Source organism: Coloeus monedula, assembly GCF_965178545.1.
Source record: "Coloeus monedula genome assembly, chromosome: 2".
Taxonomy (NCBI): Eukaryota; Metazoa; Chordata; class Aves; order Passeriformes; family Corvidae; genus Coloeus; species Coloeus monedula.
In genome coordinates this window covers 45,139,469-45,159,214 of record NC_138782.1, presented here as the reverse complement: position 1 = coordinate 45,159,214, position 19,746 = coordinate 45,139,469, and the positions used below count along the sequence as shown (strand labels likewise).

Here is a 19,746-nt window from a genome sequence, read left to right as displayed (position 1 = left end):
AGTTCAAATGTGGTCTCTGGTTTCTGGTGTGGTGAAGATCTTGAGTATTCTTGAAATTCAAGGTGGGCAAAGATGCCAGTACTCCAAATGCAAGGCCGAGGTGCTCCCAAGAGGGGCACGGGCAGGAAGAGCATTTGAAACTGTGTGTCCCAGAGCAGCGGTCGGGAGAAGGAATGGAACCTGCCCGGCTCAGGGCACCCACGGGAGGTTTCAGGAAAAGTGATGTCCCAGACCGGGGGGAACCCAAGGGCTGAGGGAGGGCAAGGCGGGAGGAATCCTTCTTTCCCCGAACCCCTGATGTCCCGTCGTTCCCTGGGGGCCCCGCGGTTCTGCCCCCCGGGCGGAGGTAAGCAGCCCTTCAGCCTTCCGCCTTTGGGAGTAACGACAGCTCACGCACACGAGTGGCCAATTTTATCCCTCTTAGTTTCCCACAAGCAAAATCCCGTCGGAAGCGAGCCAGGGAGCAAACCCAAACAAACAAGTAGCGCAGGGAAACGGGGCCGGGGCGGGGGGAGGGGGTATCTCGCTTTCTCCTCGTGTGCAATCAGTAAAACACATATAGGGGCCACTTCGGGATTTGCCCAGGGAAGGGTTGGAGAGCAGCTGGCTGCGGTAATCTCCTCGGGAGACAAAGGAATGCCCCGTCCCAGGATCACAGGTAAACACACAACCATTGTAATGAAAATGAGGGGCTAGGATAGGGCCGGAGCAGATGATTTGCGATTTGAAAAAGGGGGCTGGGGGGAAGGGAAGACCCAGAGCTGCTTATCTATCATCTGGCCTCGCTGTGTGCCAGCTGAGCCACGCGACTGCCCTTTCTTATTCTAATCAGCACATGCCTTTGCAACTTTGGGCTAACCTACACGCTAAACTTCTTAATCCTCCTCCCCGCACACGGCAAGGGCGGCGGAGCGCCCCTCCGGCACCGCGGCTCCTCCGCGCCCGTCACGCACCCGCCTCGGGCCCGGGGCAGCGCCAGCACCCCGGTCACGCCGCCGAGCCTGGAGCCAGCGGGGGAGCCAGCGGCACCCCGCCTGCCCTCCCCCCGCTTCCCATCCCTTCCCTCCCGGCCCGGCCCGGCCCGGCCCGGAGGAACAGGTGAAGGGGGCGTGCGGCGGAGGGGCAGCCGCGCACACATACCTCCGTAGGGACTATACACCTAATTAAAATATTATGCACACTCGGCTACACATAGCTCCACACGTACACATCCCTCCGCCGACGCACCGTTCGCCATATGCCCGGAGCTCTCCGTCCCGGGAAAAATCAGGGTTGCACGCCAGCGATGGCAGCGCGTCGCCTTAATTAACACACGCACATATCCCACCCACCCCCCTTTTCAAGTGACTTTTCCCATAATCTGGCTCGCTTAGAAATAAAAGCTGCGGCTGATGGGGAGCTCTCGGCCGCGCTGGTGCGCGGCGCGACCGTAAATACTCTCCGGAGCAGGAGAGGGGGGCCGGCGTTGCGGGAAGGGTATCAATTATGGGCAGGGAGGGAGAACACAATGCCCCACCAGCCCCAGCGAGCCGCTGGCAGGCGGGGCCGGGCCCGCCGCGTCCCGGCCGTGCGGGGTCACCGCGCCCTGGCGGGGTCCCGGGCCCCGCGCCCGCCCCCGGGGGGTCCCGCCGCCGGCTCACCCCGGCGGGGCGGGTGCGGCCGCGCAGGGCGTCGGGCGGGACGGGACGGGACGGGACGGGACGGGACCGGCCGCCCGTCCGTGGCCGGCAGCGGGGGCCGGTGGCGGTGCGCGGGCACGGCTAACAGCGCGGGGGCGGCGGGGGGCGGCGGGGGGCGGCGGGCGAGCGCGGTGCGGAGACACGCGGTTGGGAGCGAAAAAGCGCCATTTGGTTGGGAGCAGATGGCTGGCTGGGGGGCTGATCGCGTCTAAAGGCGTGTCATCCCCCTTCAGCGAGAATCCCTAAGGGCTCCCCTTGTCTTCGAAATCAATGAAAATTAAAGTGCAGAGAATGGATGAATAGCTAGACCTCGAGTCCCTCCTTTGTTCGCCTCAGCTACTGGTGGGCAGGAGTTAAACTACAACAGCCTCCTATAGAAACACTTAAGTTAAACAGTCTCCCCGTTAGTCCAGCATCTGAAAGAGAGAGGGAGAGGGGGGAAAAAAGCAGAAAAAGGAGCTTTCTGCTTGATTTCCCCAATACAGAATCGCGTGGCATAAATTAAGCCAGAGAAGAATGAGCGCCGTGGGCAGGATCCTGCCGGCTCTCACGGCGCCTTTCAGTCACGCTCAGCAGCGGTAATCGAGAAATCTGTGCCACGTCAATTTAACAAATACCCGGTACCGAAGGGGGGTTGTTAAGGATTTGGGGGCAAGTTTTTTCGGTTTGGTGTTTTGTTTTTTTTTTTTTTTTCCTCCTATCGCTAGGTTAAAGCCCTCGCGCGTGTAACTTTTTATTTCCAGTTTTTTAAGCAAGGGGATGCTAATGGACCAACTTTCTATCTCTTGTAGATTAAAAGATCCGCGTTGATATATCACTTCTCGCCTCCACCGACGGGCCACCACCCAAATTTCAAGACAAATATTGCCGCTCACCCCCGCCCCCCCCCCGCCCCACTCGCTTAGTAAACCCCATATGAAGTGATGTTTTCCCCCTCTCTCTCTTTTTCCCGGGGATAACGCCGCAGCAAAGTTTGCGAAGCAGCGACAAACCACTTGAAAAGATGTTGACGCTAGGTGGCAAAAGTAATGTGCAGTGAAAACCGGCGCTGCTGCGGGATGCGCCCCCCCGCTCCCCGCTGCCGAGGCTGGGCACGGCGGGGGCGGGCGGCCGGGCCTCCGCGGATCCGCCGTCCGCTCCGCTCCCCTCCGTCCTGCGCCGCCTTCCCTACGTCTCCGCACTGTGCCTGCGGGATCGCTGGTCTGCTCTCTGCCCGGAGCAACTCCGGGGTAAAAAAAAAAAAAAAAATCAAACCCAAACATTCCTGTACATTTAAACTTTTGCTTATGCGTCGAGGGGCGGAGAGAGGAGAGAAGAAGAGCACCTGAATGTAGATGGATGGCTCGTTCGACTACAGCTAGATGTAAAGGACACGCATTGAGTGGCAAAAGGTTGCAAAGATCTGGATGCTTGTTCCGAGGTTTGGATTAGGTGGCCTGGGTTTGGGGTAGGTGCCACAAACCCCTAGTAAATGAATGTGGCCAGCTACAGTCCTGGAACAGTCGAGAAGAGCTGGGCTGAATGAACTCATTAGTGATTTTCTTTTAATTGGTATTACTCAATGCTTTTACTTTAAGAAGTCTTTAAGATTTTTTTTTTCCTAGCGCATTGTAAGATAATTTGTGATCAAGACATCTGCTTCAATGGAAGTCACATTTTGCCATGCAAATGCACGTTTCAACCCAATAAAGTCGCCATAATAAGGCTTTTAGCACGGCATACCTACAGTGAGGTTATTGTAGCCAAATCCTCTCCTTTCGCACACAAGCTTAATCTGTGCTGAAATGATCTGTTACAATTAAAATGACATTTACAGAGACAGTTACACCTTGCATCCTAATGAATCCGCCTGCGCCTACCAAAGGTGTTTAAACAGAGGGCCTAAACAAAGTGGAAAACCCTGCTTCGAGTGACATGCCAGAGTCGCCCTCCAACTTTTATCCCCTGCTTCCATCCATCATTAAGAAACTGCTCAAATGGTAATAGCCTCTATCCCTTTTTCACCGCACCGGTAAACTCCTTTCCATGTTTTAAAGATCAAAACAAAAGTTGTACTGTCTGATGGATATGTAAAAAAATTATAAAGGTGATGATTGGTGTAAATTTGGGTTAGTTTATTTTGTGCGTATGTGTGTGTGTGTGTTACGGAGGGGGGAAGTGCTGGAAGGGATTTCTTTAAAAAATGTGCGGACATTGTTGTAGAGGCAGTAGCGTGCGCCGAGGGGAGCTCTTTCTCTCCCTCGCATTGTGCAGGGAGCAGGTGCTGTCTACATTACCATACAGCTGAGAGCACAAAGAGCTAACTGATTCAGCCCTCACACAATAACAAACGGCCTTAATGACAGCCACGCGAACGACACACACCAAACTCACTTTTTACTAAGCTGAAGGAGGAAAAAAGAGAGAGGGAGAGAGAGAGAGGGAGAGAGAGGGAGAGGTTGCTGGTGATGATGGTAATAATCATAGAGGGGTGCGGGACCCGGGCGCAGCGAGTGGCTCTCTCCGGCAGCGGTGGTGGCGGGGACGGGACCCGCAGAGCCCCGCAAACGGGTCCCCTCCACGAGTCCCTGCCACGAACCCGCCCGCGCGCTCCCTCGCCGCCGGACCCCGGGGATCCCCCGTGCCTCCGCCGGCGGGACGCACGCCGTCAGAGGAGCCAAGGGAAGAGCGAGCCCCGAGTCACTTCGTTCACATTCGTTTCCCCCCTCCCCAATTACCCCGGTTATGGCAGGGTAAATGCAGTGTGAGTTTCATGGGATGGGACTCCCATCGTTGTGGCTCGCTGGCTCCCACCTCCCTCGTCCCTTTAACGCCGGAGATGCCCCTTGGAGTGGTCACGATCACCGAGTCACTTTTTGGGGTCACGGCGGCTGCTCTGCACGTTCCAAGAGGCAATTACAGCCCGCCGTCCCCGGGGCTGCTCTCTGGCCGGAGCGTGTTGCACTGCCTCTTCCCGGTGCACAGGGGGTGTTACCCTCTCCCCGGAGCAGAAGGGGGATTCTTGCGGTTACCAAATTTGCAGGAATGTAAATGAACACGTTTTGTGAGCGCGAAGGGGAGGGGGAGGAGGGTTGCACATTTTACAGCTCACTGACCATTTGGCGATCCATTGAGAGGAGGGTTTGGAAAAGTGGCTCCTTTGTGACAGCTCTAGCCAGATTGGGGGGCTGCTCATTTGCATCTCATTAAGCATGCAGTCGGCCGGCGGGATATAAGGGCGGCAGGCGCCCTAGGAGAGGCAGATCCTTAGCGCTTCACCCTCGGAGAGAGCCGCCGAGCCGAGCCGAGCCGCGGCGCGGAGCAGAGCAGAGCAGGCACCCCCTCCCCCGTAGGAGCACACCCGGACACGCTCTGTTCGCTGCTGTTGAGACACGAGCTTATTTTTGTTGGCTGGAATTCCTCTAAAAACAAAAGTAAACCCACAACAAGGAAAGAGAGCTTCGCTTCCTTTGAAAAAAAAAAAAAAAAAAAAAGGAAAAGAGAAAAAAAAAGAAAAACGGGGATCAAGGCTCCGACGTGACCTGCCCGCCACCGCTGCTGTTTGACACCCACCAGCCCCGACGTGCGCAGGGCGAGCGCAGCAGCGCAGAGCCGCTCCCGAATCGCACCGCACCGGGAATTATCGCCGCTGCCTCCGCCGCTGCCTCTGCAGGGATTTCCAGATCGCCAATTTTTAATCTTCCTTGGGAAGCCTTTTCTCTGCCTCTGTTGGGAATTAAGTTGCTTTTATTTTATTATTTTTATTTTTTCTTCCTGGAGAAAAGGAGGAGCATCGTGGATTGCGAAAGAAAAAGAGTTTAACAGATAAATATTTACATTTTTTTTTCTCCCGTCCTTTTCCCCTCTCTTTTTCTTTTGCCATCCGAAAGAGCTGCCAGTTGCTGACAGGCTACATCTAGAGGTATCGACAAAAGGAGAAAAAAAAGTCAGAGACACTCCTGAAAGAGGGAGACCGTGACACTAACTCTTCCAGCTCTGCTGGGACGAGCGGCTTTGGCCGCTGTGTTTTTTCCCTTACCCCGAGAGACACTTTCCCCTTTTCCCTCTGACGAGAAGATAAGGGAGAGGAAAGCGAGGGCACCAGAGCTGCACCTCCAAAATGGGAGGTCGGTTCCTGCTGACGCTCGCCGTCCTCTCGGTGCTGCTGAGCCGCTGCCAGGTAAGTGCCCGCGGGGTGGGGGACAGGAATGCCTGCACCGAGGGGTCCCTGCACCCGGGGGTCCCTGCACCGGGGAGTTCCGCGGGGGATGCCAGGGACTGTCGCTGCCTGTTGCAGCTGAGGAGCGGGGAGGGGGTGCCAGTGCCGCCGGGGTCAGGGTCGGAGTCGGGCTGGGGAGCGGGCTACTCGGCGGGCTGACGGCCTCTGTCCCCGCCCCGCAGGTCGGCTCCTCCGGGGTCTTCGAGCTGAAGCTGCAGGAGTTTGTCAATAAGAAGGGGCTGCTCAGCAACCGCAACTGCTGCCGCGGGGGCGGCCCCGGCGCCGGCGGGCTCCAGCAGTGCGACTGCAAGACCTTCTTCCGCGTCTGCCTCAAGCACTACCAGGCCAGCGTGTCCCCCGAGCCGCCCTGCACCTACGGCAGCGCCATCACCCCCGTCCTCGGCGCCAACTCCTTCAGCGTCCCCGACGGCGCGGGCGGCGCTGACCCCGCCTTCAGCAATCCCATTCGCTTCCCCTTCGGCTTCACCTGGCCCGTAAGTGGGGGGCGATGCTGGAGGGGGCGGCACATATCCATCCCGTCCCGTCCCGTCCCGTCCCGTCCCGTCCCGTCCCGTCCCGTCCCGTCCTTTTCCAAGAGGCATCCAATCTCCTTGAAGTGTCAAGATGGGAGGGGGATAACGATTCCTGGGGACTGGTGGCTCTGCCCCTTGGGCCTTACCTGCTCTCATGCTCTCCTGGTGGGTTGTCTCTGCTCCTTCTTTCCACAGGGCACCTTCTCGCTCATCATTGAGGCGCTGCATACGGACTCACCTGACGACCTCACCACAGGTAAGTGTTCCGAAACACACTTTTCCCCATAATAATCGCAGCCTTGCAGCCCTACTTGGCCCCTTTCTCCGCAGTGTGCAGCACATTCTCCTCTATGGTAGACCCGTGGCAAGAGAGGCCAACCTGTTGGCATGCAGCCATGTCATCCTGCCTCTGCAGTTCCCCTCCCACCAGAGACCCCCCTATGCCCTGCCTGCTTTGGGCTCTCTAATCACTCTTCTCCTCTCCACTTTCACACAGAAAACCCTGAGCGCCTCATCAGCCGCCTGGCCACCCAGAGACACTTGGCAGTGGGTGAAGAGTGGTCCCAGGACCTGCACAGCAGCGGCCGCACTGACCTCAAGTACTCCTATCGCTTCGTGTGCGACGAGCACTACTATGGAGAAGGCTGCTCTGTCTTTTGCCGTCCCCGGGATGATGCCTTTGGCCACTTCACCTGTGGGGAGCGTGGAGAGAAAGTCTGCAACCCGGGCTGGAAAGGCCAGTACTGCACTGAGCGTGAGTATCCACCTCCTTGTCTCCTTGGGTGCCTGTTGCAGCAGTGTTTCCTGAGCTCTTGGGGTTGGTGGAGGGGTGTTTCTCTGGCATCAGGCCTCATGGAGAGAGAGAACCAAGCAATCGTGTGTGGATGTCTGGTTCTGTGCCCAAGCCTTACCAGCGTGAGGGATGGGAGATCCTCAGCATTGCCACAGAAAGTTAATGCAGACAGCCCCTTCTCAAACCAACAAAATGTCAGTGCCAACACTACACTCTTGCTCGTTTACTTTAGACCATCAAGTCTGGTAGCAAAATGTTCAGCAGTTGTTTGAGGATTTATTAAAATATATCAGGACTACTTTTTACACCTATCCACCCCTCCAACCACACAACTTTGATATCATCATTTACAGGGTACACAGCTTCAGGGGAGGGAGCTGGGCTTTGGCAACATCCATGTGACAGGCTTATTGGTAGGCTTGCTATGGTCTCATCTTCTGTGACCTTGTATTGAGAAAAATATCAGGAAGTCCAGGACATTCTCTGTGGCTTCTAGACTGTACATTTATCTTTTGGGGTACTCATATGCTGCCACTAACAGAAATTGCTGCACATGGGGCCACAAGAACGTTCAACTTCTTCCCCAGCTCCCTTCTGTGCCATTGCCGTGATCATTGGTACTAATAAAGTAGTGAGGGACATGAAACATACCCCTGAGCTTGAAGTTTTTGAGGAATGCAGTGTGTTGATACAGCAGGAAAAGCTGGGACAGTAAGCAGATCACAGGCAGGATAGTCCAGGATGTCAGATACTTTCCGGTTGTACAAGATTCCGCCCTTTGTAGATACATAGTGGTGTACACCCAAATGTGCACACAGAGCCCCTGCTGCAGCGTGTGATGGCATTCTCTGTTTGTGTGAATACACAGATCTGAAATATGCTGGCAGATGACGTACCGGGTGAGTGCTCCTCTGCAGTTATCAGAGGGCCAGGCAGGCAGGAAGAAAACAGTTCCAGGCTGTAAAGCAGCCTCTCAGCTTTCTTCTTGTTGTGTTTTTGTTTCTCTTTAAAGCCACCAACACTGTGGTCTCAGCTGAGCTGCTATCAAACGATCCCTGATTGATTATTCACACTGTTAGTGGCTGCTAGGATGCTTTTAGCAGTTCATGGTACGATGTTGCACAATAAAGAGCAGGCAGAGGGGCTCGCATTTTCTTTGATAGTGTCTTAAATAAGAGCTACAACCTTTCCCATGATCAGAAGTGCCTAGTCCAGTTGTGTCAAGGGGTGGGGAAAAAGGAAGCATTTTGATAATGAGCTCTTTCAGGGCTGTCAGCACTTTCGAATGCCTGTACATCTCTGCTATTCCCACAGCGAAGCAGAAGGCTGTCCATCTTTCTTGACTCATTACGCACACTCTTTGCTGTGTTTTCCCTCTCAGAAAAAAACAGCTTATAACACTGACACAAACCTACTAGGCAGGGGAGATGTGTTTATGTGTGCATGCAAAAAGAATGTTTTGCCGTTAGTGAGTGGAGCTGCCAGTTGCAGATTGCTTCCCATTGCCTTGCCCCCAGCTCCATTCTTTCCAACTTGGAGGCGATCTGATTATCAGCACCGATTCTTTCTTTCTTTTTCTTCCCCCCTCCTTCCCCTCGCATGCCATTGTCTCCGGCTGGCTTTGTTGAATTAAAACTTTGCAGTGCCTGCTTAATGAGTTCCATAACCAGGCGAAGTAATGAGCAGAAGTCCCTTTTTTCCCTTCTCTCATCCTCCCTCCTGCTGGCCCGCTTACCTCTTTTACCAGGGCTGCACCCACCCACCCGCCCCTTTTCAGGGCAGGGCGGAGGGGGGAAGGAGGGAGGAAGAACTTTAGACTTATTTATTTGAATAAGAAAAAAAAAAGTTTTTTTGCAGCGAAATCACGCGCGTGCCATAGATTAGCTGTGGGCAGGGATAGGCTGCCCGGTCGCCGGCCGCCGGCCCCATTGGCTCCGGGGCTGGGGTATTGTTGCAGTGGGGCAGCTGCTGGGAGAGAATAGACAATAGAGCAGCTGTCTTGCACTGGCACCCTGCACACCAGCTGTCCACTCTTATCTGCACACACACTTTCGGGGGATATTAAGAGGTGGAGCTGTGTGCATAGAATTGGAAAAAAGGACTTCTGACCCTCACTGGGAAGGGAAGGGGGGTGAGGGGCTGTAGGGAAGGGAGCAATTGTGAGCCCTCTTTTGTCTGTGTGCAACTGTATTAAGAAGAATGCTCATCCCCGGTGATAAGTAAAGTGCCCAGTTACGGGGCAAGATCAATACTCCTGCAGACTCCAGAGATTAATTCAGCTGCGCTTAACTGCCCCGACCTAGTAAAAGGGACTCCCTCCCCACCCACAAGGTGCTGTCAGAATCAGACTTGTAAAAGAGAGTTGTTTTGGCACCAGTGCTGATGTCCTTCCCTCCTTGGTTTGTTTACAGCAATTTGTTTGCCTGGATGTGATGAGCAACACGGCTTTTGCGACAAGCCTGGGGAATGCAAGTAAGTTTTCCACTCCCTTCCTGCTTCCTTCTTTGTCTTTCAGTGTCGATGCTCTGGTGTTAAGTAAGCCATTGGACATTTGAAGGGTTGGTTTAAAGGCCTTTCTTCATAGTAGATGGAAATTTGAGAAATCCAGGTGATGCCAGATCAAAGTATTATTCTATAAGTCAAACATCAGTGCCATTAATATTAACTTAATGGGTTTACAGTGCTGTGTGTAAGGTTTGGCTCTTTGTTATTAGAGTAAACAAATCAACTATCTGGAACCATGGGTCTATCTAAGGAAGTGGAAGAAAAAGCTAGGACCGATGAAAGCTGATGCTACAGTTGGACCTGGTGACTTTCTCACATGAAGGATCACTGAGGGCTTTTAGGAAACTTGATCCCTGGCATCAGTGTGTTTGCAGAGTTTATGATAAGGTTTCCAACTGTGAGAAATCTAAATCTGATGAGACTTTGTTGTCATCCTTTTTTTCAGATGCAGAGTGGGCTGGCAGGGGCGATACTGTGATGAATGCATTCGATACCCAGGCTGCCTTCATGGTACCTGTCAGCAGCCATGGCAGTGCAACTGCCAGGAAGGCTGGGGTGGTCTTTTCTGCAACCAGGGTGAGTTCTCAGTCCTTGCCTGAGCATCTGTTTTAAAACGCAGAAAGCAGGCAACTCATTTCAGCTCACCCACCCTGTCCCAGCCTTGCAAAGTAGCAAGCACCTTGGCTGCTCTCTTTATAAACAGAAAATATATCTTTTACAGACCTGAACTACTGCACCCACCACAAGCCCTGCAAGAATGGTGCCACCTGCACCAATACTGGTCAGGGGAGCTACACTTGTTCATGCCGACCTGGGTACACAGGCTCCAACTGTGAGATTGAAATCAATGAATGTGATGCCAACCCATGCAAGAATGGTGGAAGCTGCACTGTAAGTTCAAGTTGTTTGTATCATCTGGAACTCCAAGGGAGGAGTTAATGTCAGTTTTACTAATTTTCAAAATCCCTTTTTGGATTTCAGAGCAAGTTTAGACAAATATTTTGATAATTTCTCATTTCTTCTCCTCAGGATCTTGAGAACAGCTATTCCTGTACCTGCCCCCCAGGCTTCTATGGGAAAAACTGTGAGCTGAGCGCAATGACTTGTGCTGATGGACCATGCTTCAATGGTGGGCGATGCACTGACAACCCTGATGGGGGTTACAGCTGCCGCTGCCCACTGGGTTACTCTGGGTTCAACTGTGAGAAGAAAATCGATTACTGCAGTTCCAGCCCTTGTGCTAATGGTAAGGCCAAACATGCTACAGTGGTCTTCTGAAAGGAGACCATACACTTACTTTGGCTTCCGGTCTGGAGTTCATAGCAAGGCACACTGATCAAGGCACACTGGTCAATTATAGAATCATAGAATGGTCTGGGTTGGAAGGGACCTTAAAGGTCATCTAGTTCCAAACCCCTGCCACGGGCAAGGACACCTTTCACTAGACCAGGTTGTTCAAAGCCCCATCCAACCTGGCCTTGAACACTGCCAGGGGTGGGACATCCCCTACTTCTCTGGGCAACTTGTTCCCTCACAGTAAAGAAGTTTTTCATAATATCTAATCTAAACCCGCTCTCTTTCAGTTTAAAGCCATTCCCCCTCGCCCCATCACTACATCCTCTTGTAAAAAGGTCCTTGCCATGTCATTAGTTGACTTGGTGGAGGATCTGTCCTATGAAAAAGAAAGCAACGGCGTGGCTTGGGCCACTGCTGCAGATTGCATTTTCTGATGGGGTGGCTGTGTCCAAGTAACTTGGTCTGAAGCTTCATGCATGAAGGCATAGAAGATTATACTTACAAATCCTTTGCAAAGAGTCTTAGATGTCTGTGGATGCAAATGCCACATGAGTGCTAAACATTATTACTTGTAATATGGTAGCAGTAATCTTCCTGTTTTGATTAAACTAGTGAAGACTTTCTTTACTGTAGTCCTCCTTATTCATTGCCACTCAAACTCTGTAACATGAGATGTGGTGATAACCTGACCTGGACTAGTATTCTGGTCTGAGCTGAGTGAAATGTTAGAAAAGGAATAGGATTGAGAATGAGAAGTAAATCTGCTTAACAAAAACCTTTCTTAAAAACATGTACGTTTAATGTTGGATCAGACCTGGCAAAGGTTGAACTAACCTCTCAAAAAAAACTTTCCTCAGCTGCTGGTTGTGCCAGCTGCCCCGAGAGCAGTGAGTGGGAGGCTGTTGTGTCTGGCTGCCCACCACTCAGCTCGTCCCCCTTCATGTCTTGCAGGAGCCCAGTGCGTCGATCTGGGGAACTCCTACATATGCCAGTGCCAGGCTGGCTTCACTGGGAGACACTGTGATGATAATGTGGACGACTGTGCCTCCTTCCCCTGTGTCAATGGAGGGACCTGCCAGGATGGCATCAATGACTATTCCTGCACCTGCCCCCCGGGATACAACGGGAAGAACTGCAGCACCCCAGTGAGCAGATGCGAACACAACCCTTGCCACAACGGGGCCACCTGCCACGAAAGAAACAACCGCTATGTCTGTGAGTGTGCCCGGGGGTACGGTGGGCTCAACTGCCAGTTTCTGCTCCCTGAGCCGCCGCAGGGACCCGTCATCGTTGACTTCACTGAGAAGTACACGGAAGGCCAGAACTCCCAGTTCCCCTGGATCGCTGTCTGCGCTGGGATTATTCTGGTCCTCATGCTGCTGCTGGGGTGTGCTGCTGTGGTCGTCTGCGTCAGGCTCAGAGTGCAGAAGAGGCACCATCAGCCTGATGCCTGCAGGAGTGAGACTGAGACTATGAATAACCTGGCAAACTGCCAGCGCGAGAAGGACATTTCCATAAGTGTCATTGGTGCCACTCAGATTAAAAACACAAATAAGAAAGTAGACTTTCACAGCGATAACTCTGATAAAAATGGTTACAAAGTCAGATACCCATCAGTGGATTACAATTTGGTGCATGAACTCAAAAATGAGGACTCAGTTAAGGAAGAGCACAGCAAATGTGAAGCCAAGTGTGAAACGTATGATTCAGAGGCAGAGGAGAAAAGTGCAGTACAACTAAAGAGGTATCTCACATCTGAGTGCAGGGGGCAGCTTCACTTTGAAGGGGGAGTGTATATCTCATAGGTAGCATTAAGCAACAGCCATCTGACCTGTTCTTTCTCTTTTTGCCTTCAATAGTGATACTTCTGAAAGAAAGCGACCAGATTCAGTATATTCCACTTCAAAGGACACAAAGTACCAGTCGGTGTATGTCATATCAGAAGAGAAAGACGAGTGCATCATAGCAACTGAGGTTAGTAGGGTTGGAACAGCAGAGAAAAGTCGGTCCGTAGCTCTCATCCAATACATGCCAGGGCAGATAAATTCCTTTCCATAATGCCATGGTGGTTTGTACCTGCTGAAATCTAGCCACCTTGGGTTTGTGATACTGTGGATGTTGTAAAGACAAGCTCAGTGACTTGATGCTGAGGATGTTGTGGGTTTGACAAGTCTTGTAAACTAGGGTACAATGGTAGTGTTGTTGAGGTGTGCTGACTCACCCCTTGGTGGGCTTCATGCAGAGTCCTGACCCTCTCCAGCCTTACAGCCCTCTTCATGTGTTTCATTAACCTCTCCTGATCTCTGCTTGTGTTTTCTCTTACCAGGTGTAAACCAGAGGTGATATGGCAAGGTGGTTGTTCAGAACAATTTCAGAGGAGACGTGCCCCGATGAATGCTGCTGAAAGAGGAATGGGAGATAGATTCCTTCACTGACTGCTGCTGAGAAACTAAATTCAGGCTTGAGCTGGTTCTCTACTGAAGTTAGCAAAGTGACTGCAAAATAAAGAAACAAGATGGACACCAGGCAAGGGTCTGTGTTCAAGGATTACTGTTGCACTGCCTTTTATGAATTTTATCATTGCACTATGGTCAGTTGCTTTTCTATATATATTTAAATGAATGGACTTAATTACTACATAAGAAGCATGCACTGCCTGAAGTGTATATTTTGGATTATTATGAGCCAGTCTTTTCTTGAATTAGAGACACAAACACTGCCTTTATTGTCTTTTTTGATACTAAAATGTGTTTTTACTAGGTGAGAAAAAGTGTGTTATTTTTTTGAATCTGTAAAAATATTTTCATGATAATTGTAAAGCTTGAGTATTTTGTGATGTTCATTTTTTTATAATTTAAATTTTTTGGTAAATATGTACAAAGGCACTTCGGGTCTATGTGACTATATTTTTTTGTATATAAATGTATTTATGGAATATTGTGCAAATGTTATTTGATTTTTTTTACCGTTTTGTTAATGAAGAAATTCATTTTTAAAATATTTTTCCAAAATAAATATTATTAATGATAACCAGAGTGCTATGTTTATTCCACATCTGATGATGAACTGACTGAACTTTGCAACCAGGCATCCGACAGGCTTCTGTGGACTCATGGGTGCATTGAGTAGGACTGACACTTATTACAAAGACTGGGGAACAACTTGTTGTGTGTAGACTCTCCATCTTTCCCCTCCTAACCTTCTGACCTGTTGACCCCATGCTTGTGCTCAGTCTTACCCCAAAGGCAAATGGCAAAACCTTGAGTAATATTTGCCTGGTCATGTTGGGCTGTGTGTTTATATAAACACACATGGAGTCACTTCCTGAGGAAGAGCAAGAATTGAGTGCACTCCATTGCAATCCAGACATGGGGTTTGTCATGACTCAACTCCTCATTTCTTGCAAGCTCAAACACTTGCCTGGAGTCCAGGGGAGTTTAGGACACACCAGCAAGGGAGGCCCCCTAGCTCAGGTCCTTGATGTGCGCCCGTGGGCTGTGAGCTCCCCCAGACTTCCCTCTCCAGGAAATGGTAACAATGAACTGACCAGTGGTCACAACTCTCCTGGCTATGACACCTGCCTGAAGTACCAGTTTCGTCTTTGGTTTCTGCTCTGCCCCTGGTGCCTGCTGCTTTCATAGTGGGACAGAGTGTGATCCCATCCCTTGGCTTGGCTCTGAATGCTCAGGCAATTTCCCCAATTTAGTTTGCTCTAATGAACTCACCTTCATGTTGTGCTGCATGTTAATCAGCAGAGACCCTTCAGAAACAGGCAAAGGGTTCTTCCACTTCAGGAAAATAAGGAGAATCTAAGGAATAATCTCATTTTTACTCCATTAAAGCTGAACCCCAATCATTGTGGGCCACCTTTTGCAGCTTTGCAAAGAAGGTGAAAATCTTCTGTCCCCATTCACTTCAGGGAAGGGGGATGCTATCCTAAATACAAGGAGTGGGATAACAGATATAATCAAGCAATTATTGCAGCTGGTGATCTCTATGCGTTCCCCTTATTTTAGTGTGCATAAGTACAGGAACCACTGAAGCTCTACTTTGGTGTGAGGTGAGTGGAAAACTCACACTGACTGCAGAGGCTTGTCTGTTTATAGGCTTAGCTTTTTGCTAAGTGAAACCTTAGACAAGCCATACAGACTTCTCAAGAAATGACCTCACACGTTATCTTCTTCATCTATCCCAAAGTGTCCTTTTAAGGAAAGTTTTCATAAGGAGAGTGATGTGGGGTATTGAAAACCAGCCTGTCAGTGATGGTCTGAACAGCAGTTTCAATCTGAGCAGTAACATAACAACCTGTCAATAACCAGTCAATGCATCATATATTAAATGAAGCATGATGGTGTGTATGGCAGCAGGTGCTCAGAGCAACATAGTCTCACAGATTGGACAGAAAAGCGAGCCTTGGAAGGTGTTATTGCTATCTTTGTTGCTTATTTGTTTTTCAACCTTGTCCAAATCAATTTATTTCTATTTCCTCTTCTTCCCAAGCTTTATGGAGCAGGCTCGTCTCTTACAATGTATGGCACTTTGCATAGTCAGTGCAATGGTCTTGGCTAGACCTTCTTAATGCTGCTTCTGTAGAAATAGCAGTAACAAAAGGAAGGCCATCAGTGGCTGAGTACCTCTGTAACATTAGGTCTTCGGTGCTACAGCAGGATCTACTTTAAGTTACTGTCAGGTAAAGGTCTGGAAAAGCACACAGCTCCTTGCTCTTGTGAAGATGCACAGCATCAGCATCTACCTATCTTTGCTTAAAAATAAAACACCTGTGAAAAGCTAAGTTTGTCCAAGTGTGCTAGTTATCAGCAGTGCTGAGCTTGGTGAGCGACAGAAAACTGTAGGCAAAGGGAAGGGCGTGGTCCTGTCCTTCTGAAGCACCTCCTGCAATGATGGCTACACAGATCAGCCCAATAGCTTCTTCTGTTTCTGTCTTGAGCAGGGTTGGGGCTAGAGACACACAGAGGATTTATTTCTTTTACAGGATTACCAATTGCTCCAGTTCCGAGTATATGTGTATACAGTAGCTCTCAGTGACCAGAGCGGGTTGAGGTATGCAGTGTGGAGCACTGGTTCCACGCTCCTCACCTGTAGTACTTGGGCCTTACTGGGATAAAAAAATGGATGATCTGGGCAGGGGGTGGAAGTGGTGCATGTCTTTGCTTGAGAGAGAGGATGGCAGAAGCAGGTGTGGAGCCGTATGTGCAGGTGGTGCACACTGTGGCCAAGGAGCAGTGACAATGCTCGCTCCAGAATGGAGCATCCTGTGCTTGCTCCAGAATGGAGCATCCTGTGCTCGCTCCAGGAGCTCTGCTGCCAAAGAATGGCAGGAACCTCCTGGTCAGCAGGGTCTCTGAAAGGCCTCCTCACTCTAAAACGAGAGGAGAGCCTGCCTGGGGAGTCCATTTAGCTGGGACAGCTGAGAATTCAGGGCCCGATCCAAAGCCCATTAAATTAATGGAAAGGTTCCAGCAAACTGCAGGGACACGTGGCATCATGCCCCTCCTGACACAGCACATCTCTGTCCCTCCCCAGGGAAGCTGCACGTACTGATGCAGTGCGTGGCCCTCCGGGTGGTGGATATCAAAGACTGTGGCTGGCCTAGCCAGGTCTGTCCCCTGGGCACTCACCCTGGTGCCAGCCCACGCACTGTGCCAGGACTTTGGAGGCCTGGGGTCCCTCCTCAGGCTGTCACTGTGGCACTGTTAATTCATGTTCATACCTCAACCTGCAATGTCTCCTCCTCTCCATCCTGGAGCAGCCAGGAAGGACTTGGCCTCCTTGTTCAGGGCCAGTTCTCAACAGGGTGGCCAGAGAGGGCACCCCTCCATCCACACCTCTGCTGGCAAACCTGTGTCTCTGTGGCAAGTGGCATTTGCATTGTTGGCACAGACAGGACATCTCAGGAAATTAGAAGCACTGAAGAAGCAGAAGAGGTTAGTTGCTGGGAGGTATTAGCTGCTCTGGTTGTGGACAGGGATTTCTTAAGTATCACATCTTTCAATACATAGAAAACTCAAAGCTCAGACAGCAGTCTGAGCAGTTTAATTACAAGACATGGCTTTATAAATTGATTTAAATTTATATTTGTGCTTACTTTGTACACAGTGCAGGACAGTTTGTGTGTCAGGAAACTTGGGTGCTATTCCTGGCTTCACCACAGACCTGATATGTAACCTTGGGAGAGGAAGGATGGTCTTGTGGTCAAGGCACTGCAGAGGGACTCAGGAGGGCCCCCTTCTATTTCCAGCACTCCCTCCAGACTTCCTGTGCAACCTTGGACCTGTGTCACTTAATCTTTCCAGGACCTTAGGAAAATGGGGGCCTCCTGGTTGTTCTAATAGGGAGAAGGTCATTTGTGCTTGTGAGAGGATACCGTGGTGGTGGGGAATGTTAAAACACCCTTCGAGGCAAGTAAGGCTATTTCCTATTTCTGCACATCAGACTGCTTGTCTGTGAGGTGGTGAGCTATTTTTGCAAAGTGCTTTCAGATGCTTGCATGGAATAGAGACCCCTATCACAATTGAAACATCCATCATCTCAGAGAGGATATGCAAATCCTGCACTGGCAGCAAGGAGACAAACTGGGAGGGGGAGGGAGGCAGCTGTGGTGGTGTAAGTGTGTGCACAGTGTGTGCAGGGGGAATGTGATACAGCTGTGTGTCCATGGCCCAGAAAGGATGTCACACACCACAGTGTTGACATGGATGGCCACAGTGCCATCAGCCTCCTCTTGCAGATCAGCATCTGCAAGCATGGTTTGTTGTCATCTCTCTGCTGTGGTAGGCTCTCTTACAGCAAAACAATTTTGCAGGTAGAGATACAGATTAAACTCAGCTCAGAACTATGACAGTCAAGGAAGAAAGCTGCAGAAATGATACAGATGGGAATTTTTTACTGACAGACCCTGGGAAACTTCCCTATTGTTACAGCCTAACATCCAAAGTCAGGTACTTCAAATAAAATTACCTGAGAACTATTCCTAGGCCAAATCCCAACCTCAGAAGCAGTCTCTTCTGACACCTGACATCTACTTGTGTCAGAAGAATGAGGAGCCTCTCTGTTCCTTTCCCTCCTTGGGAGGTACATTTTTCACCTGGCTGTTAAGACCTGGCTTTCTGCCAGTGTCTGTGTTACCTGCTATGCAAATCAGAGAAATCAAGAGCCTGACCGGAAAAGACCCAACATGTACTCCGAGGCAGATTTGCAGATGAAACCTGGAGCCTACTGTTGTGACAACATGACAGCTGATGCTGCTGCTCTCAGTGAAGCAGAGGTGGATGACAGACCCATTGCCATGTGGGGGCTTGCTGCCTAGTCAGTGGGGCAGGGTGGTATGGGAGGTGGGGCTGGAGGTCACAGCATCCTTGTGACAGGTTGGCCTTTTTCTTAGGAAGAAACATCCTTAGTCTTTTCTCCTGCTGCTGCAGCCTCATCTCCTGCACCAATAAATTCAACACTACTGGGGCTGCTCTCTGGCCCTGTAGCCGGTCAGTATGAATCAGTCTGCACCCATAGTGTTAAACTGCCTTACTCCACCAAATCAACTGCTTACATCCACACTGCCTGTGATGGATGGCTTCTGTTTTGTGCCAAAGAACAGTCTGGGACTCTGATAACTGTGAGGGCAAAAGCTTGCCCCCAAGGGACCTCCACAGCAATGCAACCCTACAAATGATTGCATTTTAGAGACCAGGAGCTGCTTAGTTTTCCAGGACAGGTGTATCCAGAGTATCTTAGTGACACATTCAGGAATGCCTTACTCGGCACAGATGAGGAATGGTGTGTGTCAGCTGAGGGTCAATGCAGATCCATTTCACCTGCTAGGGCAACTATATAAACTGGCATTGCTTATTTTAAAGCCTGCCCTATGCATGTGCTACGTATGAACAGGGCAATTTTTTAAATGGTATAAAACTATACCGTCTGAACGGCCAGTATGGATGAAGCTATACTGAAAAAATGTCATGTACACCAGTGCAGATTCCTACCCCTCCCTTGTTTATCTATCTAAAGTGTGCTAGTAAAAGCAAGTTTGTACCATTGTGTTCTCCAGAGCATGGCTGTGCAGCTATAAAGAAGAAAGTATTATGAATACATGGTTGTTCGGACAAGGTTTGAGAGCTTACAGCAAGTTAGTGTGTGTATCTTCACATGGTAATTTCCCAGGGTGCTGAAGGCTGAGAAGGAGAAAGGATAAGAACTGGGCTGACCTGTGTTCTTTTTCGTAACATGAAACTGGAACTTTGTGAGGACAGCATTTTCTGTGGGAAAGAACACAGAAGATAGACAAATCTGACCAGCACTTCTTGCAGGGAGGACGTGACACAGAGCCATTTCTGCTCCCACTAGTGCCAAGATATTCATGCTGGAGGCAGCTGATGGTAATTTCTAATCAGAATTTTTACCTACCAGAAAACTATGTTTTCCATAACACTTACAAGTCAATGTTTTTACAAAGGAGATTTTCAGTGGGGAAACTGTTTTTCAGCTATGGTAAACAGAAATACCCTCTTGAAAACCTCTTACGAGTTTCATTTTCGTTGTGAAACAAGATAGCAAAATGACAAGTGTTTCCCAACAAACAACAAGTTATCTGGAAACTTCTTTTTATTTTATTTTTTTTTTTTTAACCAAAAATAGAACTGATCTGGGAATTTTATCTCATTAAAAAGTTGTATATTTTACTTTGGATTTTGCTTTAGAATGTGAGCATCTTTAAAGATAAGTTCT

At 50.2% G+C, this 19,746-nt stretch overlaps 1 protein-coding gene across 1 annotated transcript; it reads left to right on the top strand.

Annotated features, from left to right (window-relative positions):
- Positions 1-5,778: 5,778 nt before the first annotated feature.
- DLL1 (delta like canonical Notch ligand 1) lies at positions 5,779-13,336 on the top strand (the record flags this gene model as incomplete). Its single annotated transcript, XM_082276740.1, has 11 exons — positions 5,779-5,838; positions 6,060-6,371; positions 6,606-6,666; positions 6,907-7,164; positions 9,615-9,675; positions 10,154-10,284; positions 10,430-10,599; positions 10,738-10,954; positions 11,956-12,748; positions 12,864-12,978; positions 13,331-13,336. The coding sequence occupies 11 exons, from the start codon at positions 5,779-5,781 to the stop codon at positions 13,334-13,336; spliced, it is 2,184 nt and encodes a 727-aa protein (XP_082132866.1).
- Between the last annotated feature and the right edge of the window lie 6,410 nt (positions 13,337-19,746).